This window comes from Micropterus salmoides, unplaced genomic scaffold (assembly GCF_014851395.1).
Source record: "Micropterus salmoides isolate LMB-PRFRI ecotype aquatic unplaced genomic scaffold, ASM1485139v1 Ms_hic_scaffold_4, whole genome shotgun sequence".
NCBI lineage: Eukaryota > Metazoa > Chordata > Actinopteri > Centrarchiformes > Centrarchidae > Micropterus > Micropterus salmoides.
In genome coordinates this window covers 24,500,674-24,522,699 of record NW_024043372.1, presented here as the reverse complement: position 1 = coordinate 24,522,699, position 22,026 = coordinate 24,500,674, and the positions used below count along the sequence as shown (strand labels likewise).

Sequence of the window (22,026 nt, the reverse complement as noted above, 5' to 3'; positions counted from 1 at the left end):
GTGGCTGTCTAAATTAGCGGGAGGTGTGTTCTTTATGGTTTTCTGCCTGTGAATTGTTACTGTGTTTCACATAGGTGGACCAATTAAGTATTTCACAAAGTTGGGGGACTTATAAGAGGCCAATGTTAAAAAAAAAAAGACTGGGTGCAGCAGAAGCTGAGAGATCCTCCCACAATACATCTCAATATACTTTTTTTATGTCACTTCCTGCCAGCACCCTTATTTTGTAACTCAGGATTTATGTTAAAAATGTGTAGATTCCAAGTCTGATCCCTGATGACATTTTGCAGGTTATTTTCTCAAACTAAAAAAAAATCACCTTGCAGAGCCACAGAAAATATTTATTTAACTTTCACACTGAATACACGCAACTGTTGTAGTACTTAAGTTGCTCCCCAACGTTCCCCTTTAAATTATATAAATTTATTGGTATTATTCTCTAACATAAAGAATGTTATGTTAGTTTGTGAACGTTCACAGAGAGTGTAACTTGAGACCTTTACAACTTAAAGGCTGGTAGTAAGTATATGGAATATGCACTTCAACAATATATCAATAATTACAAATTTCAATATAGGCAGAGTCAGATGAGAGTATTGATACCACTCTCATGTCTTTATGTACAGTAAATATGGTGCTGGAGCCAGTAGTAAATTAGCTTAGCATAAATACTGGAAACGGGAAACCGCTAGCCTGGCTCTGTCCAAAGGTTAAAGAAAATCCACATACCAGCATCTCTTAAGCTAATTAACATATGTCATTTATAAATTTTGTACAAAAACCACGTTGACAAGTTGTTGTTTTATGTGTACTGCTCCTGACACAACTTACATACTTACTTACAACGTGTTAGGGAGCCTCAGAGGTGCTTGTAGGTGGATCGTGTTATCACCGTTGGACAGAGGCAACGGTGCCACCCCCCCTAATTTGTGCTCAAAACAAATTTTTTCCTTTCCCTCCCCTCTATAATCTACTAATTCTGCAACATCACCTGCAAACCCAAATTAGTATCCTCTCCATGTAATTTAATTACATGCTACTTAATTCAGTTCCCCTTCCTAAACATTGTTATTTCCTATTGCAATGATCCATAGACATCCAGATTTTACCCTCCTGTGCGTCCTCACTTTGTCACTCAGAGGGGACAGACAGTGAGGCAGGGAGAGAAAGCAGGAGCAGCCCGTAAAATGCTTTGCAAAAGGAGAGGGGAGAGAAAGCGCTGGAGACAGAGCAGATGCATTGGCAGGAGAAGAGCGGAGGCTTTTTCTTTCTCCCTCCTGTCTCTTTTGTTGTGTCGGTACAGATAAAAATCTGATGAGCGTGGGCAAGGACCGCCACCATTACCTCCATCACCTCACTGCAAGCGTGTCATCCCAAACCCTGGAGCTGGATCCAGTTTGGAGCAGGTTGTGTGGCAGGCTAACGGAGGGCTAGCGGGGGGCTGTAAAGCTCTGGCAGCGAGAAGAGGAGGGGGGGAAAGGAGGAGGGGCTGTGGTGAGCTGGTGGGCTTCCTCTGCCTCACAGACACATTTTATTGACTTGCTAATTGGATGAGGCACTCGGAGGAGAGGATGCGGTGAATGAGAGGAGCTCTCTCCAGAGGAGGGATACAGGCACAAGGAAGCACTGCTTGGATTGCGTAAATCCGGCTACTTCATTTTTTTTTTTCAATTTTCTGGAGACATAACAACAGATGTTTTTCAGCATCTCCCAGTGACCCTCACACCGTGCATACATAATTTTATGCATGACATTGTCGAATGGAGGCTCCTATTGCCAGACGCTTCGTGACAAGTGAATGATTTCCATTTTTATGTTTTTGCACCCTGTTCCCTGTCACCTATTTTTTCTCTTGGACTCATCAGCTGAATCTCTTTTCTTAGCCTTGTTTGATGTGCCATTTGATATGAATGGCAGTCTGATGGCAAGATAAATTCTTCATCATATCAAATCTACAAGGAACTGTGCAATGGATATTCTTCTGGGAAAATGAAGGTATGATATGATCAAGCCAAGACACACATACTGTAGTAAGTATCATTCAGCATCATTCAACCAGTATTCGTTTGAGACCTAGTCAAGAAATGGATCAAGCAAATGTATTGGCTGTTGCATAATTCCAGGCTGAAATCGGAGGCATCAGTAAAAAGAAATGTCTCCCCATATCTGTCCGTGGGTCTGCATGTCAGATTTGCACAGAATAAATGAGTTTAAGAAGGGAAGCAAAGCAGAGAAGAGGGGAGGATTATGAATGAATCAGTGGTACTGTAGAGACCAGTAGTAGCGGTGTGCATTGAGGAGGATTAATGGAGGCATTAAAAAAACAGTCTAGACTTGTTTCACCACTGGGTCAGCCTTTTAAAAATATTCTGGAAATTTGCAATTTGATGCATTCCTCTTCACTGACTCCTCATGTCTGTATATTAAAAGGGAACTGGGATTTCTGTGCACAGGCCTGATATCAGATACAGTCAGCTACACAAGGTTTTCTCAAGTGTTTGTATTTGATCTTGATCTAAGAGTTTCTGTCTCCTCTGCTTAAGTCTTGTCCTGGTTGCCATGACTGAGGTGTCCAGGTCTGGCTAGGTCAGAGAGCAGGTAGCACTGTGCTGAGGTCTGCTGTCCCAATGAGCAAGGCGAGCAACCCACAGAGACGTACCACCTACCTCATTTCCCTCACTCTGGTGAAGGTTGAGGCAGTGCCAGAGGATGTAGCAGGGAACCAGAAGGAGGCTCTTCCAGAGGGGGAAGGGAGCCCTAGGAAAGAGGAGGAGAAGGAGGAGGAAGAGGAGGAGGAGAGAGAGGCGAGCAATGCCCCTGGAAAGGAGGAAAGGCCTGTATGTACACCAGTGGTGGGAAAAGAAAACACACAGGTGGAAGAAGAAGTGGAACAGGTGCAGATCAAGTATGGCAGCCCCAATGAGAACTGGGGGAAGCTTGAGAGGAGGGAAACTCATGGACACCAAAAAGACATTGTATCAGTTGGTAAAAGCAAAGACACTTCTTTTGTACACCCACCTGTCAGGCAAATGGTCAGAGTGTATGGAGGAACTACCTCTGAGGGAACTGTGCGCAGGGAGGGGCCTCGCTCAGAAGCCTTGCGCCCTAAGACGGAGCTCTACCGAGAGCCCCCCATGCTGTTCCTGAAGGGGGAAAACGGAGCAGACCTGAACAGCCGTTCACGCTGCAGCCTCCCTTTTTCCGTCCCGCCGCCGGCCAGCCAGCGTCCTGAAGTCCTGATGAGGTCACATGCAGGAGGCAACTCTGCATGCTGGAGAGAACTCAGAGAGACCAATACAAGTCTGTATCACTCTGCTAAGACTTTGGATCGAAGGGATAATCGCATTGGGGACCAGTCCCCCTTAATGGCAGCTACAACTCTGGGGCCTTACAGGGCGTCCTGGGCCGACAGCGACGGCAGGGGCGCACTCATTCGCCCCGGCGCTCCCATAAGCGGAGGATTTTCAGGCGTAATGACCAGGGACAGTCCTCAGGGAGAGAGGTTTAAGACAGTTTCTATTTCCTTCCCTGCACCTCCTGCCACCGATGTGTCCAGGCCTCAAAGAAAAGGCACGAGTCGTACCCTGGATAACAGCGACCTACATTCCCTCTCTGAGGACCTGAAGAAAGGGAAGGAGGGCCAGGGAGGAACAATCCAGCGAGCTCCTCCCCGTGACCGAAAGATGCTCAAGTTCATTAGCGGCATTTTCACCAAAAGTGCAGCTACGCCTCCCAGCGTCAACACCGCACCTCCCCTCTACCCAGCTGTGGAAAGGGGCTCGAGTGAGGAGGAAGGTAGGGCCACCTCATGCATTTCCTGTATCTGCACATTTATGATGGGCTTAATGTTTGATCTCAGCATTTCTGCTGACATGATTTCATACATTGTGACTTTTGTTTTTGAGCCCCAAAGGGCTGCACATACTTGACAAAAAAAGAGGAAAACCATAATAAAGAGGGCAGTACATGACACGAACCATCATTCATACAACTCTGATGGAAAACTGCTCGTCTGTAAGAATTTGGTGATGGTGGCAAAAAAAACAGTCTCATCTATTGTTTAAATTCGCCCACTAGTGCTTGCTTAAGCTTAAATTTAAGCAGTTAAGTAAGAAGACCATTCTGTTTAATGTGATTATGCAGGATCACATATTTATTGTTACTTGCACTGTCCTCTCTGGAGTCAGGTGGACCTAAACCAAATGTTCTCCCACTTAGTCCCAGTGATGCTCTAATTCTAATTCATTAATTTACTTAACAGTAAACCTTTCATTTATTTGGGCATAGTTGCTGTAATACAGGCACAGTTGCGATGTCCAATTATCAGGTCAGTGTGAATTTATTCTGCTTATTTTCATGCAAAGTGGATTTGAATTCAGCCAGAGCACTAAAAAAGTGTCTTCTGCAGTCATTTTCAGTTAGCACACACTGTTGTAGTTTCTTTAGGTGAAGTAGATGAGATGTCTTACACTGCCTGTATGCACTTGCTTTGCTTTGAGAGAAATGCATACATAAACATTTTAATTAAAAGCTTTACAGGTGACCGGCGTCATGATAGGTAGTGAGAAGACCAACCAGCTGGTGAGGTGATCTGGGATCAGGTCTTTAGTAACCTCTCATGCCTTTGAGGGATTTTAATTCTGCTGGTTCATTACTGCCCCAAGCTTTCAGTGTATCTGAAACTCACTCTTAGGGCAACACAATAACTTGCAATAACTCATCTCATTTCACCATCTGGTGAAAATATATCATATCCATTAATGAAGTGCTTCTTTTCAAATATCACGCAGGCCTATAGAAACAAATATGAGGATCTTCCATGTGAGCTGCAGAAGGGAACAGCAGACTTTCAAGACAAAATGACATCTGAGTTATTAGTATGGCAGGTTAAGTTGTTAAAAGCCGCATGTTTGCAACAGTTACATGACATTCATCCCGTTAATAGTCAGATTTCACTCCATCATGGCACTAAAGGGTAAGCCATAACTCAGATTTATTAATGACGTAGAGCTGAAACAATTAGTTGATCATTCGATTAGACTATTTTAATAATTAATTAATCTTTTGGTCATTTTTTCCCCCATAACATTCTTTGTTCATAGCTTCTCAAACATTTTGATGGATTTGCTGGTTGCCTTTGTCTCATGTGATAGTTGTCAGTGTTTTGGTGTTTTGAACTGGTGTTCGGACAAGATAATCTCTTTGGAGATGTTGGATTTTAGGAAATTGTGGGCATGTTTGACTATTTTCTGACATTTCATAGAACAAACAATAAATTACTTGAATCGTCACATTAACTGGTAAGGATCATAATTGTTGCGATTGTTGCCCTACGATCATCACTAGATTTACATTAAGAATGTATCTAAATGTCAAGTTTATCATGTTCCTTTCTGAAGATCCTAAGTCCTCCAAAGGTCCTTTAGAGAAGGCAAGTTTATTTTTATATAGAAGGGAATTGAATATTATTTATCTGCAAATAAACCCTGTTGCAAAGATAAAAAATATGACAAACATACAACTAACTGAAACTGATTTTTACTGTATTAATGTTGCAGAAGAAGTTTTAAAATTTTGTACTGTTTGTTCATTATTATTAGTAATTAAAAGGGATACAATGTTATGATCCGCCTCCGTACTTTGACACAATGTTTTGGATCTCTGTTTTGAGGAAATCATCCTAAACCTGACACCCAAACAAACAGAAATTAGTTCAGTCTTGTCAAAAACTATGAAAACACTTCATGAAATATTCAGATGTGAAATAAAGCAAATGATGCAACTTTATCAATCTTTAATCTTTATTTATATTCTAAAGAGAATCTTTGACAGAGAGTGTGGTTTTGGAGTAAGCTCTGAATAATTTGTCAGTAGTAAGTGGGACATGAATAATTAAGGTTGGGGATACACAGAGCTGTGGTGTTCATCGGAGGAGTGAGGGGAGAAGGAACCTGCTACTTCCTGCTCTGTGCATGGATTTAATCAGCCTTCAAATGGGGCCTATTCATTCGTTGTTGATGCAGTATTGTCTTTTAAGTGTTTGTGAGCAGCATAGTCAACAACTTAGTAATCGTTTCAGCACATTATTGATAAAAATTTAATTAATAAAATATTGCTCAGTATTGTCAAAATGTGAGAGACACACACGGCATATTTTCTGTTTATATATGTGCACAGGTGGACATCACGTCTCTGTGCCTCTCACACACACACGTCGCTATATCCATGAGAGACCATTTATTGTATATAGACCCAGACTGGAGGCTTCTGGAAAATGGAGTTGCCATGGCAACAGCAAGCCGTGAGAGATGCTATTTGGTCTATGGTGTGACGCTGTTGATGGAGGGAAGTGAGGGGGCGTGGGGGATTGCCCAAAGATGGGGATGAGGGGGTTTAAACTTAGAACATGTGTCCCCAGAGAGCGGGCCGACGGCGTGGCTCCGCCCGAACACAACGTGACCCGACAGCTCTAGAGTGTGTGTGCAAATAGTAGCTGTGTCGTTGTCCAGAAAGTGTGTGTGTGTGTGTGTGTGTCTGTGTGTGTGCGTGCGTGTGCTTGTCCACACTGGCTGTTATTTCTTTCATTTGTCTTTCTCTGTTCAGCCTCTCCAGATCCATGTGGGCTTCATGGCTGTGTGTGTGTCTATGTTTTATTGAATGCCCATTCACAGAGGCACCTTTGCTGTAAGTGCTGATGTTAAAGCTAATGCACTCCAACCAGAATGTTAAGCGCAACCTCACTACAAAGATATATTCAGCAAACCTTTAAAAGTAGGACTTAGACCTTTAAAATAGTGAACGTATTGTAATCCATTTCATATAGGACATCAGCTTGTCCAATTGTCGTTTTCTTGACACCAGCACACTGTACCTCCTTTATTTAAGATATTTCAGATATTTGTCGCCCCAATCCTTGAAACTTCTGGAGGTATTTTATCATAATGTACTGGGTGAATCATTTAATTTCTTTCAAGAAAACCTTTATGGTTAAATATGAATATGAGAGAGCAAGTGACTTGTGATTTATATTTTCTGTAGAGTGTGGAACAGAAATATATCCATGCGCTCAGAATTAAATTAGAGAGTGAGCTACGGAGTAATAAAACTAAGACTATATTGTATCAGTTATTGTTGTGCTGTAACTCGCACACCGTGACCTTGCTGTCGGCACCATCTTTATGAATTTCTGTCATACAATTTAGCCTTATTTTAGTTTATCAGCTCCAAATCCAATAAAGCATTACCCACCGCCACACAAAAACCCCGCACAGCTGGGGAATCATTATGATCACAGTTAAGCAATGAAGTAGATTTATTTGGCCATAATCTTCACAACTTTTTATCATTGTGACACTTGGAACATAATGTAGGTTTTTAATATTAACACTCTGTCATGATGTTTTCGCTGCCAAGTGGATGTCCTTATCAGTAAAATCAAAGCCAGAAACCCAACACAAACACAGGTCTACTTAAGTTTTTAAACATTCATGAAATGGTAATGGATCATCTTAGTAATGTCAAATTGAAGCTACGAAGATGTGGGATCTTTTCAGGAGTTTATTTATGTTAGACACTTACACTTTTCTCAGACGGCCCGGACCAACAAGGTCGTGGGTTCGAACCCCGGTCGTCCCGGCCTTTCTGTGTGGAGTTTGCATTTTCTCCCCATGTCTGCGTGGGTTCTCTCCGGGTGCTCCGCCTTCTTCCTACCGTCAAAAGATATGTCCTTAGGTATGACTGGTTGTTTGTCTATGTGTGGCCCTGTGATGGACTGGTGCAGGGTGTACCCCGATGTCAGCTGGGATTGTCTCTAGTCCCCCGCGACCATGTATGACCCCGCGCATCTTTGGAGATGCTATTTGCCTCAACCTAAATTGAATGCTCTGTAACTGGATGAGTCACTTGACAGAAGTTATCTTCTAGCATTTCTAAGAGAGCCATTGTCCGACACAAAATAAAGATAAATAACCAACCCGTTCTCATCTAAGTGCGTCATTACCAACGCTTTATTTTAAGCTAAAGGTACCCTTCAGCGTCCGTATGAAACGCCACAGTTTGCTACGTCGCAGCAACATGAAGGAGGCTAACCCATACCTGCTAGCACGGCCGATGTGCACAGCTGTAGGATTAGCTGATTGACATGCATGAAGTCACATTTCTGACGGTTATGGTAAGGGTAGCGGGCTTCGGGGGGCTGTCAACACCTTCAACACAAATGTAGCTAGCTAGCTACCTAGCTGTACGAGACGCCCCAGAGCACCTCGCACAGACGCTAAAGGGTACCTCGGTATTGGACGCTCTGAGATGAGAACGGGCTCAAATAACTCAAAAGTAACCAAAATCCTGCTATAATCAGTCAGTATTAAAACATTGAGTCATTCTGGCCCAGATTCAGGCCTCAAGTGTGGTGGCCCTGAAGTGTAAAACACAACAGCATTTGTGAGACTCAAACCGGAATAGATAGGTACGGATTGGGCAATTTGACAATTTAAAAAGAGCAGTTTTGAAGTTATTAAAAAGGTGTTTTCTCTATTGTTTCCTGTTCCTCTTATAGCAGTATGACATTTTTAAAAATACTTAGATGTCTCGCTCAGAGTCAGATGAGAAGGCTGAGGATATTTGTCTCTCCAGTACAGAAATGGATGGAGATAGTTTTTCAGCCTAGCTTAGCAAAAAGGCTGGAAGCAGGGCAAACCCCAAATGTTACAGCTTCCAGAAACTCCAAAATTGTCTGCACTATTTATCCTGTATCTTACATCTTATTATGCAGCAAGTTACAAATACATAAAATTATTACAGTACTGAGCTTATTTACATTCCTCTCCCCTTCATTTTGTTTTCTTCAGCTGTATGCACCAGTAGTCAAGAATGGACCATGAGCCAAACTATACAAGAACTTCACTTGGTAAGTATTGAGACATAGCTTTTACAAACATGGGAGTGTCATTTAAAACCAAATTAATATTTTCTGTATGTGTGTGTGTGTGTATGTGTGTGTGTGTGTGTGTGTGTGTGTGTGTGTGTGTGTGTATGTGTGCGCGTGCGCGTGTGTGTGTGCTCTGCAGGGTGTTTTGGGAGGTTTGTGCAGCGGGAAGTCTGCTCTGGTCCATAGACACTTGACAGGAAGTTACCTGCAGCTGGAGAACTCTGAGGGTCGGTTTTACATGTCCTCATCTACAACCTTTGTGTGTTTTTCTGACACTAGAGCTTTGTCACAATGAATTTTTCTACTTCCCATACATAGGTGTAAATAATAACATGAATGCTGGCTGCATTATATTTAGATGATCCAGGACCGGGGCCAGGGCACGCTGTTAATGTTATGAATTATTCATGTGCCTTTCCTGCAATAACAAGTCTAAATATCTGCTGTGGTAAAAAGGACAATAACAACTCTGGTTTATTCCTACTGTGTATTTTCAGGGCGCCAGTACATTAAGGATGTCCTGGTTGATGGACAGAGCCACCTGTTGATAATCAGAGAGGAGACAGAACTCCCAGGTGCTCAGGTGGGTTTGGGAACTGATTGAACTTGGTAAATATGGACAACTAACTACACATGTCATAATTTTGGCCTCACTATCAGCCTGCTCCTGTGAAGTTCCGAGTACTACTCTTCTCTTCCTCCCTTCTCCTCAGTTTGCAAGTTGGGTGGATGCAGTTATCTTGGTCTTCAGTTTGGAAAATGAGGCCAGCTTCCAGGAAGTTTACAAAATCTACCACCAGCTCGCTGTCCACCGGCCTATTTCTGAGATACCTTTCATAGTAGTCGGCACTCAAGGTCAGACACTCGCACACAACACGGGCTTTCAGTCAAATGCTTGCAGAGGTGTTATGTTATCTTTGTGTTTTCTGCTTTTTCTAGACAAGATCAGCAGCACCAACCCCAGAGTAATCGACGACGCCAGAGCCAGACAGCTCTGCTCAGACGTGCGGCGCTGCACTTATTATGAAACCTGTGCGACGTACGGCCTCAATGTGAACAGAGTCTTCACTGATGGTACGTGTCCCTCCAGAAGCCAGACCAGAGCATCGAGGATTCTGCCACAGAAGATGCATGAATAAGAAGGTCACGTGTGTATTTTTTAGGGCTAATGCTTAGTTTTATTGTTCCACAGCTGCTCAGAAGATCATGGCAGCCAAGAAGCAAGCTGCTCTACTGGCGTCCTGCAAATCTCTCCCTAACTCTCCCAGTCACTCTGGAGGCTCCACCCCAGTGTCGGGCATCTTTCCAGGACAGGTGAAACTATTCCACACTGAAAAAATGGTGCACCATTTACGCGTACCCTTTCTTACTAAGTTTTTTGTATATTTTGGGCTTGCTGTCAGTTTTAAAGGCTATAAGCATGTTGTTGGAACAAACTCAACTATCTCCCTTATCTGCTCAATTGTCACATCATCGTCCCTACCCATCCCCTCCTGCCCTGGTTCTTTTCCTCGCTTTAGGCTAGTAACGGTGGTCAAAGCAGTGATTACTCCTCATCCCTTCCCTCCACGCCTGTGATCAGCCACAAAGAGATCGGCAAGACAGCGAGAGGGGAAAAACAGGATAGTGCCACGCCTGGGTCAGTCCGCAGTGCCACCCGGAGACGCACCTCCCGATTTGCGGTACATACTGGTCAAGTGTTTTTTTTCCAGGGGCCCAAACAGTCGTGCTGAAAATGGGAACATTTGTCAGGACATACCAAGGTCCAGTGGAAGAACATCCTCGTTAGCAGAATAGTCAGGATACTACATTTTACTGTTTCATACAATTTATTGGCAATTCCGTTTCACCTACATATACAAAACTTTGTCAAATCATTTAGATCGTAGTGAGCAGTTTGCTTACAGGGACCATAGAGTGGGGTTTGGGTGGGATAACCAGTGTCAACAGCACACAGCACCGTGATAGGCTGCCTTCTAAAACATTTTTCATGTTTTGTTTTGAGATGATAAAAGACGCAACTTGTCACTCTGCATAGTTTGTAGATACTATTACTTAGTGCAGCTTTAATGTAAGGCAGTATGGCACTGATAATAAACTAATTTCTATAGATGTGGTCAGCAGCAACTCCATTCCCATTTGGAATGAAATGAATAGTAATTTTTAAGGAGCACTTCGATACTTCATGACTCCTAAATTATATTTTTAACCAATTACCCCATTCTTGCCTCTGATGCAGTTTTACTGTCCTTTTGTTTAGGGCCGGCGAGGCAGTGACTCAAACAGAAGGAGTGCAGACTCTAAGGGCGATCTGGGCAGTGGGCGCTCCATTCCCATCAAACAGGTAGGACACACATTTGCACTTGATGCAGAAACAAATATGATGTATCTAATGGCCCTCTGCAGAGGACATCACATCAGCACTCACTTGAAATCAGACGTGTGCAGTTTCATCATGTGGAGTGCTGAAGTGTTGTGATCTGCCATATTGGCCTGATGAATAGGACAGTGGGTGTTTTTGGCTGCCTGCAGTCATCATGCTGCCGAAGAGTGCGAGATGAACGCACAAGACTTTTGGCAATAAATTCTCACTCTTTCGGTTTTGCCACCTCCAACAGGGCATCTTGCTGAAGCGCAGCGGGAACTCGCTCAACAAAGAGTGGAAGAAGAAGTATGTCACGCTGTCCAATGACGGCATACTGTCCTATCACTCCAGTGTCAATGTGAGTCAGCGTGTTGACGGAGCGCTCTGAAGCATTATGCTGCTGAAAGCACCACTAAGGCTTAGTGGTTGATAGTAATGCCTGATGTTTGGCTTGGCAGGAGTACATGCTGAATGCCCCCGGGAAAGAGATGGACCTGCTGCGAGTGACAGTGAAGGTGCCAGGAAAGCGGCCACCTCGTGCTGTACCCACCTGCGGCCTTCCAGTCGGGCTCAACGGACGGGTTAAAGATGTGCCAGGACCTGAGGGTGTCAGCCCAGGTCAAAACATAACTTTACTTACTGTACATGGCTAGAAAAGAAGAATAGAAAGCAATTAATTAAGTTACCCAAATCTGTGAATAAACAGGAAACAATGACAAAAACACAATCTAAGTAGTGTTTCCTATCTATCGGAGGAATTATAGCATTAGAGTGTGCATATAAAAATGGCAATGCACTGCCTTAAACTGAAGATATTTCATAGCTCTGGTCCTTTTCATTGTGGAGTAGTGGTACGTGTGAGTTGGTTAAAATGTAGGACCTAATGATCCTGAATAGGAATGAGTAGGAATGTTAAAAATAGAAACAATGACACAAGGGCGAGAAGGTAGGAATTTTAAGATTTTTTGTTTTTGTGAAGTGGGGTCAATCCTCTGTACCAGAAAGGGGGAAAAACTGCAAGGGAATGTAAAATTTTTGGAAAAGAACAAAATGGCATCATAAGGGATTTTACAAGTATCACAAGAGTATGTGAAAGACTTGAGGACTCATATTCTCTATCATTTATTTTCTCTGGTATGCTGAATCAGTAATGTATTTTTTAATTTCAGTAGCCCTGGTTTACATTTATGTTTGTCTACATTACTCTATTATTAAGTGCATGCTGGTTATTATCTCTTTAGTCCCTGTAAGCGCCAGCAGCTTCCTGCAAGTGGAGGAAATGGAAGGGCTGGGTGGTGCACTGTTCCTGAGGGGTAACAGAGGCATGCAGCGATGTCCCTCTACACTATCTAACCACGCACAAAGTGTTGGTGAGCGATGTGCCCTTTCATTTGTGAATATATTTAGTGTCCAGATACCAGATACATTTAATTTGGTATGTTCTTGTGTGATCTTGTTCCCAGACTCTGCAGTTGAGGGGGTGTCCAGCTCCTCCTCCACCAAAGACGTGGGCTCCTCCTCCCCAGTTACAGACAGGAAGAAGCATCGCAGAAAGAAGAGCGTAAACCAGAAAGGAGAGGCAACCATTGGCCACGCTGATGGTAAGCGCTAAGAACTCCACGTGTTTTCATATTCACCATAGCAATAAAAACAACAATCATACTCTGACCATTTTGATATGATGTTAATTATTAAAAAGTAATAACTGATAACTTTACATTAAATATGATCAATAGCCGTAACATTTATTATTTCCTATCTTTGTCTTGTTGTCTTTTCTGGGACATTTTTTGTCTTCTCATGCAGCCAAGCGCAAAATGTGGAAACTTAAAAGCTTTGGTAGCTTAAGAAACGTAAGCAAGACAGGTAATGTTGATCTGTCGTGTTGCATCTCTCAAACTCTTACTGACCCTCTGCACACGTTAGTCTAGAGAAGGACATTCGTATCAGGCTAAATTACAACAGTTTAACTACATGTAATTTAGCATGTAGGACAAATTTTTGGTTATAAACATAAAATGACTTGCTTATGCCTAACAGTAGTCAGACATGGATGCTTACCTGCACTGATGCATGCAAACTGAAACTTTTTAGCTCTTAATGTTAACAAACTATTGATGATATGTCTACGTGTGACTACTAGAAGTTCCTTAAAGGGCAGAATAATATATGATGAAAATTCTCTGCTGTGTTCGTGTTTTTCTGTGTCAGATGAGGATAACTTTGACTTCCTCATTGTGTCGAGCACTGGCCAGACATGGCACTTTGAAGCGCAGAGTGTGGAGGAGAGAGACTCCTGGGTCCAAGCCATTGAGAGCCAGATCCTGGCCAGCTTGCAGCTGTGTGAGAGCAGCAAAAACAAGGCAAGAATGAACAAAAGTGCACTCTCTATAGAGAATGCATACACTTCATTAATTATGTCCATAGTGGGCTTGGAACCGCCATTTCATCACGTTTTAACTGTTGTTGCTGTAATAGTGAGAACTCTAGTCATAAAAAGAAAACGTTTGTGATGGAGTACAACAAGAAAATTAAAAGAAAAGGAAAAATAGAAATATTATTACACCTCCGCTCCTCTGATTGTACTTGTACACATTCAGTTCATCCATGGCCTCCATGATTTCACTGTGTGTAGCCAAGCTGATTAGGATTTAGCGTCTTGTTTCAAAATAATATTGCCTTAGATTTTATAATAGATTGTTTCCATTATATTATTATTTTGTGTCCGTTATTTCATGAGGCATTACACCTAATAAAAAATGATTAAAATATGTGGTTGAAGTCTTTAAAGATTTCTTCACATTCCCTCAAACACGTAGAAGATGACCATTTAGCATATCTATTTGAGGTAATAAAATACTGCTGTCTGTATCTTCCAAGCATATTCTCTCCACATGTGTGAAGCAATTCTGTTATGTGCCCCTCTACAGCGATAATTGCATTGACAAATGACAAAATATTATGAATATTATGACATAATGTTCTCTCAGTTACTCCTGGAAAACATTGCAGCCTCTATTTTCATCCATGAAACGCAAGCAGAGGCTCAAATGCAGCTGCAGTGCCATTATTGTTAGTATTATGTGGCCCCAAATGTACCTGCATTGAGGAGGGCAGAATAATGCACCTGAGGTTGTGTTTATGCAGATCAGGGGGTGTAGGGCAATACTGGTACATCATCTCTTACTGCAAGTCTGTAGAACAATTCTTTAGGCTTTTGTTGAATATGTTACAGTGAAATCATTTGTATAGCAGAGAGTACAGGAAGTGGCTGCAGGAGGCGGCCTGAGCCCCATCAAAGATTTAAGCATTTTTCCAAACACAGTTTTCTATTGACAATCAAAACCAATCTTTTAGTCTTTACTTAAAGTTTTGTAGCAGAAGTGTTTTACAAGTAAATGTATCCAAGTATGACTACTGGAAGGCAACCGTACATATATATAACCTTATTTTTTAGCAAGCAAAATATAGGCAACAGATAGTAATTGTGGAAACAGTCATTACTACATTTATTGTATTATACTACGTAAATTCAAATTTAAATGTCTGCCCTTAGAGGTACATTTGGAGGACTGTTTAATCATATTTGTGTGCTGTGTATTTGCACCTTGGGACTCCTGGCGCAGTTTTAGGAGGACTCTTAGGAGAAGCTGGCCTAGACTTTCTTCTCAACCTATTAGGAAACTGCCGCTGATTTAAAGGGGATGAGGGCTAATTATATTGGCTATTACCAAAAGAACAGCATGTGGTCCTGTCCACTAATGGCCTGTGCTGGTTTCTGTTCTTGAGTGGGGAGTGTGTCCTGGTGTGGAATAAATTCAATCATCTCCAAAAATCACAATTGTCACTAATGTAATGATTCTGAATAATTACTTGAATCCCTTGATGCATGTCATTATTAGTGTTATGAGAATTGTGTGTCCTAGGAGGCTAAAACCAATAATTTTACAGCTTTTAATGGTCATAAAAATGACTATAGCCTACTACCACAACCTTTTCACTTTTCACACAGTTTTGAAACTTAATAATCATAATTATTAGTAATGAGAGCAGCTAGCAGAGCTAATATCGCACAGGGTTATTTTACTGGTGTGTTTCTTTCATTTTAACCTCCACAGGCTCGCAGGAACAGCCAGAGTGAAGCAGTGGCTCTGCAGGCGATCCGCAACGCAAAGGGCAACAACTTTTGTGTAGACTGTGATGCTCCAAGTTAGTGACACACATTAAAAGCTTTTCTCTTCCTTGTGCGTGTTCATATGTGGGTCTGATTTGGTACCCATTACCCATCTCATCTTTCAAGCACCTCCCAAGCACCTCTATTATTTGGTCTTTGCTTATTTTATTTTTTTTCAGTGTCTGGGATGTTGATATAAGAATCATCAACTACCAAGCTGTCCATACCACTGTTGGCTACCTTTTTAGGAGGGGTGAGAATCAGTGAAGAATGCGGCGAAAATCCTTTGTAGGGCGCTTGAAGCCCATCGTCCACTGTGGAAAATGGTTTTGAGCATTGAAATGTCATATGGAAATGCTTTTGACATTTTGAAGCTGAAGAAACGTACTCATTTAGAACTCATTACCTAAGTGCTGTGCTGAATCTGAATTGTGTCGTCATCCAGTCCTTGAAATAACTTTTTTACTTCCGTAAAAATATCTGCCAAACAAATTCCTTCAATGTTAATTGCAATGTAAATTAACCAATAGGAAGGAGTACAAACATTTTAACGTTCGATTTGAGTCCAACAGAAGCAATGGGGATCCAAGCATATTAATGATGACCCTTAGTTTTTAGAAATGTAGTCCATGTAGTTCATTTATAACCCTATAATTTAAAGAGGTGGTATTATGCTTTTGGGCCTTTTCCCTCTGATTTATTGAGTTATATACCTTTTTGTGCATGTAATAGGTTTGCAAAGTGAAAAAGCCCAAAGTCCAGCCCAAAGGGAGTTCCCATCTCCCACAGAAAACCCTGCTCTGAACAGCTTGAAAACAGCTCTTTTATAGTCCAGCCGCTTCCCTTTCATCCCTATGTCGTCACAGGGATGTGCCTCATATAACGCTCACCAAGCTGCTAATCCGACACGCCCCCAAACACTAGCTACCCTCCAGGCAGTTAATAGACATAAAGTTGTTACTGTGATGTAGAAACAGAGCTCAGTTAAAACTTTATGAATGAAAGATACTTTTGTTACAGATTAATAACTCACCACTCTGAAACTCTTGCTCCAGTCTATGTTGCCAAGCTGGTAGGCAACACGTAGCCTACAGCTTAATTGAAGTTCTTTATGGGCTTCTCGCTGACCTGCCCTTCTCTGCTTCTGATTGGCTAGTAGTCCTTTAATAGGAACTGCGCATGCGCAGCTCCCAACAAGGATCATTTAGAGACAAGATTTATCACTCCATAGCTAAAACGAAGCCTTCAACACACAGGGTGAAAAGAGGAGCTGCAGGAATGTGCAGTATGACAAAAAATATGGTGTTTTTTGAAAATTAAACCATGTAAACCTGTTCTGGTACAAACACTAAATAAGACTTTGAACCTGAAAATGAGCCTAATATGACCACTTTAAATCAGGTTCTTGATCACTAAACCAAACAAAAATAGATCAAATGATTAATATTCCAGCAATATGTTGTGTGTACCCTTCTTCTCCAAGATCCAACCTGGGCCAGTCTGAACCTGGGCGCTCTCATATGCATTGAGTGTTCAGGGATCCACAGAAACCTGGGGACCCACCTGTCCCGTGTTCGCTCGCTGGACCTTGATGATCTGCCGCGAGAGCTCACACTGGTTCTCAGCGCAATCGGCAACCACATGGTCAACAGTATATGGGAGGCGCGCACTCTGGGCCGCCGTAAACCAGCGCCTGATGCTACACGGTAAAGACGTCTGGTCAAAATAAGACAAGAATATTATGGGATGTAACATTATTGATGTGACATAGGGCACCTTAGTTAAATTCTTTACACTATGTAGGTATGAGCTGCATACAAGTTTCAGTAGAAAGACAAGAAGCTGTAAATGTGTTTCACTGAATATTCATAATTTCTCTTTGCTTTCTGTGCTTGTTCAGTGAGGAACGGGAGTCATGGATCAGGGCCAAATATGAGCAAAAACTGTTTGTGGCGCCGTTGCCTCCTCCCACACCTGGCGAGGGCCCAGACATCACGCTATCTGGGCGTCTTCTCTTGGCAGTGATGGAGCACAACCTCCCCAAGCTGCTGCTCCTTTTGGCCCACTGCACTAAGGAGGACATTAATGCCCCTCTCAGCCTGTCGCTCTCCTCCAGGTCGCTCTTGGCGCTGCGGCTGCCGGGCTCTGCCCTGCACGCCGCCTGCCAGCAAGCCGATGTGGTGATGACGCAGCTCCTTGTTTGGGTGTGTTTCCCTCCCTCTCTGTTATAGGAATCAAGAAAAACCTTTGTATGGATGATCTGACTCATATCACCAAAGAAGTGCAATGCATAGGAATAGAGACGTTACAGTGAAGGTGCAGTGTTGACGAGATGTGAAATGATTTAAAATGTCTTGTTAGTGCATCAAAGCAAACCATCATGTTGACTTATGCAAAACTGGCAAAATAATCAACATTCCCCTTCAAGAAACTCTAAGTGATCCCTTCAGCAAAAAAAACGGATGACTCAGCAGACCACTCAAGGTGATGTGTTTGTGTAAAAGGCAGTGAAGCTCACTGAGTCATGCCTTGTTGGAATAATTTAAGACAGTCCTGTCAGGTCTAAGTTGCAATTTATTCCACTTGATAAAATGTCCTTAAAATGTGGTATATGGGGTCATTACGTAATCTAATACAGTTTATTATCTTCTGTGATTCCTTTCAGTATGGCTGTGATGTTCGATCCCGGGACACTCAGGGGCAGACAGCGCTGGTTCTGGCTCGCAGCGCCGGCAGCCAGGAGTGCGTCGACATCTTGCTCCAGTACGGATGCCCAAATGAACCAGTCACGACAGCCGGCTTCGCAGCAGCCGTGACATCCAGCTTTTCTGTTGCCATGACGCCCAGCCTGACAGTTGCCACGACACTCAAGATCTCGCACAAGAGCGGCGGCACCAGCTTGAGTTACAGCACCTCTAGAAGAGCAGTGTCATAATCGAAATGTGGTGTGGTGAAGTGTGTGTGTGTGTGTGTGTGTGTGTGTGTGTGTGTGTGTGTGTGTGTGTGTGTGTGTGTGTGTGTGTGTGTGTGTGTGTGTGTGTGTGTGTGTGTGTGTGTGTGATTGTCGCTTTGCCATCATGGTGTCACTCACACTGGCCAGCAGGACTGATGAAAATGTTGCCAGATGTTGCACTCGCTGAGGTTTTAAGGGGTGTGTGTGTTTGTCAGGGAGGAAAACACATGCTTGTAATCACACAGGCACATTCAGTCTGCTAGAATGATTTAACCAAAACAAAAAAAAAGAAATTTTCCTGACTACACTTTCTACGTAGAGGGTAGGATAAAAGATAACAGATTCAATAGGAATGTATTGCACTGTATACCAGCTGGTATGATTCATATTTCATCGCGCAGTCAGTATTTATTCTCCACTCAATTCAGAATGGAAATTCACCTTTGGCAGCAACTGCTTATCTGAGCATCTAGTTCCCAGGAGTAAAACAAAACGCAATACGTTTATGACTTCATAGATGGACATCTCTGTTTTTCAAGCCTGTCTCTATCTGCTTGAAATTTCAACACTAAACACATCCACCCTTCTTATCTTTATTGACAGCGAATGTCAGTTTTAAATTCACAGTGCATATCCTGAGTTACATTCAACACAGCCGGTCATTCAGTGCATAAATAGTAATTTTGTGTAAGTTTAAAAACAAAAACAAAAAACTTTACAGTGGCTGAAAAAGGAGGGGCTGTTTTACAGATAATCAAAATAACTGTATAGAAATTGATAAAATATTGTAATTCTAAAAATTTAAAAGTGCTTCATTTTCGAGATTGTTATTGTATGATTTGTACAGTTATGGTTGTGTGTATAAAACTCAAAGGGTTACTCATGGCTGTTCAGAGATTTCCTGTACAGCGTCTTGGTTTGTTGTTTCCTTTAATAACCACCTGATTAACTCTTTGACATCCTAGACTGAGATTTCTATGTTAAATTTGTATCACTGTGTGTGACATATACATGATGTGCACATTATGACTCCAGCAGCAGCTCATTATCAAAGCGAGTGTAATACTAGACGTGTAAAGGAACAAGTGAAATGCCTTCATTTTGATTGAATGTATACAAAAACCAATGGTTTGAGTTAATTGTTTCAAGCACTAATATGTGTTTTCCAGATTATACCGTTTCGGCGGCCTGTCGGGGTGTTTTATCTTTAATTAACTGTTATTATTCCTGCTGTGACTAATAGAACTTTAAAGTATGGTTTAATAGATTCAAACATGGCAAAGGTTATGACCTATAAAACTGGGCCTTCAAATGACTATGATAATATTTGTAAGTGTATGAAAATCCACATAAAATAGAAGAATGTTGCTCAGTTTAAAATTTAAAAAAAAAGAGGCATAAAAACAGTACTGTATGTATTTTTGTGTTAATCTGAAGACTCCGCTGAGTGTACATGTCTGTGATGTAAGCATCTCTCTCCATTTGTATTTTTTTACTCATGCAATGATTCATAGAGCATTCATTATCAATACACTAAGGCTACTGCCCAAGCTGTGTTTGTTTTGTTCAGACTAGTGTGTGTTTTTCTTCTGTGTCTGGGCTCATCACAGACCTTATTTCTAAATGCAAGCTGAGTTAATTTTTTTAATTTCCAGCTGTGTCAAAATGAACAACAACTGTTAAAGAGGGTGAGGGAGACGTCAGCACACAGGAACATCATCATATATATATATATATATACAAACCTAGCTGAGAGCTGTTTTCTGGACAGGTGGAGCCATCAGCCAGTGGCCATCACTTAACACTCGCCCAGCTGATATCTTCTGGATCAAACCAGTTCTTGTTAAAGGCCCCTACTGGCTTTGACCTATTTCTTTCTAGGTTGAAGTCATGGACTCGGTTTTTATACCTTTTGCCAAGATGGTTTCAATTTCACAGATTCACTGCAGAAAGGTGTTTTTCACATATACAGACAAACGTGACATAACAAACACAATAATAATTCAAGAATTGGTGCCAATATGGGAATGTTTGAGATTTGTAGATGTTGGTGTTCAGGAGCTACACTGAAATATCAAATATATAAGGTATAGCCTATATCATAAAGGTAACAGTTAACCCCAAACCTCAATTCTATTTCCTTTTTCCTAGTGTGCTATATACATTTCCAAACAGAATGTTCTCAGTGGCATTTAGTTTATAAAGCTCAATGTACCAAAAATACACCGAAAATGGAGGCAAAGCTCATCAGCAGCAACAAGATTGTTCATAATAAGACCGGAATTGTTTTCTTGATAACTCAGAAGACCAAAAGCCAGAAGCACCAGCTGCAGTTATAAACTCAGCCTAGTAGTGTTAAACGAGTTCAATTAAAACAGATTCCATCACACAAACTAGTTCTTACATAGAGATTATTGGCAAACTGTACCAAGTGACAAAACTAACGTTTGCTTGCTAACATATGACCCATTTAGAGTGGACTAAAGGAGGTAAGAGGAAATGAAGTCAACATATCTGACTTGAAATTTGATCGATGCTGTTTAATAATGATGTTAACCTTAAAAGTTTTAAATCACATTTCACAAAAATATCTTCATCAGGCCAGAATTTGTGTGTATGGAAGGTGCAAACCCAATCTGGAGTAGCCTACAAGCCTTTGCATCCTTCTCCTGTGCCCTCATATATGACTAATAAACATCAGGCTTGTACATTTTTTACCAGTGCTTTGCTCTTGAATATGTATGTTGAATACAAATACTTACCTCAAAATAAAATAAAAACATTTAAAGAAACAAATGTGTTACTTCACAGGTGAATTTAACATAATGTTGAAATAGTCTACTATTAGTCTGCTACAAACAGACACAGCTGCTGTGTCTGTTTATCTCCAGTTCTTGCCGTATCTGTCTAGTTTCAAACAGTATAAACTACTAAAATGCATTTTGTCTGTATTTTAAAGTTACTGTCACATGCTTTGTCTCTCTTAATCTTCTTGTCCGTCCACTGCCTGTTTGTCCACTCACCTACTAAAAGTGAAATCCTCGTGAAAATCTCAGAAGGAGATTCAGAAATGTGTGCCAGGAGGGCTGGGACAGGGGAGAGGGTCTAAATAAGGACATAAATGCTTTACCACTGAGAATACATTTTAGAGGAACACATGTACTGTTGGATCTGGGATGCCATCACATTTTGCTTTCACTCACATTCCCTTGCTAGAGTCACTTCAATATGGATATTACAAAGTACAAGGTCGATATATTTATCACTTTTCATTACAGGGTATACTGTATATAACGAGATGAAGTTGCTTGGTATATGAGTACCAAAGATCTTCAGGACGGTTTTAATTACACACTGCAGACTGCCCTTCTGTCCTGGGCCGTGCACATCCCATGCCAGTTGATGATGTTTCCAGTCAGGATGCTTTCTATTGCTCTTCTGTAAAGGTAACAAGAACTTGGCACAGGAATTGTGTCTACTTAAAGCAACGTTATGCAAGATTTGGTATGTTTTGTTTTGGAGCTAATTCACCGCTGTCGTAAATAAGGACAGCTGTACACATGCATTTGTTATGATGACATTAAATCTGTTTATAAACTAGTGAGTGG

The 22,026-nt window shown here is 41.7% G+C and overlaps 1 protein-coding gene across 2 annotated transcripts; it reads left to right on the top strand.

The window, feature by feature from the left end:
* The first annotated feature begins 691 nt into the window (after window positions 1-691).
* LOC119886960 (arf-GAP with GTPase, ANK repeat and PH domain-containing protein 1-like) lies at window positions 692-20,131 on the top strand. 2 transcript variants are annotated; one of them, XM_038697972.1, is made up of 20 exons: window positions 692-1,995; window positions 2,544-3,795; window positions 8,847-8,905; window positions 9,066-9,153; window positions 9,424-9,509; window positions 9,640-9,781; window positions 9,866-10,000; window positions 10,119-10,240; window positions 10,447-10,608; window positions 11,187-11,270; window positions 11,545-11,649; window positions 11,750-11,909; window positions 12,533-12,661; window positions 12,755-12,892; window positions 13,098-13,157; window positions 13,503-13,654; window positions 15,410-15,500; window positions 16,949-17,171; window positions 17,366-17,669; window positions 18,131-20,131. In XM_038697972.1, the coding sequence occupies exons 2-20, from the start codon at window positions 2,628-2,630 to the stop codon at window positions 18,398-18,400; spliced, it is 3,678 nt and encodes a 1,225-aa protein (XP_038553900.1). In that variant the 5' UTR covers window positions 692-1,995; window positions 2,544-2,627; the 3' UTR covers window positions 18,401-20,131. The 2 variants fall into 2 exon arrangements, with proteins under 2 accessions (XP_038553900.1, XP_038553901.1); XM_038697973.1 differs by lacking the exon at window positions 13,098-13,157.
* Window positions 20,132-22,026: the final 1,895 nt, after the last annotated feature.

Bases quoted from the DNA above. Each gene is read 5' to 3' on its own strand.
- LOC119886960 (XM_038697972.1), top strand. From the start codon at position 2,628: ATGAGCAAGGCGAGCAACCCACAGAGACGTACCACCTACCTCATTTCC. The intron at 12,662-12,754 runs GTGAGCGATGTG...TCTTGTTCCCAG, and splicing joins TAACCACGCACAAAGTGTTG to ACTCTGCAGTTGAGGGGGTG. The intron at 15,501-16,948 runs GTTAGTGACACA...TTCTTCTCCAAG, and splicing joins TGTAGACTGTGATGCTCCAA to ATCCAACCTGGGCCAGTCTG.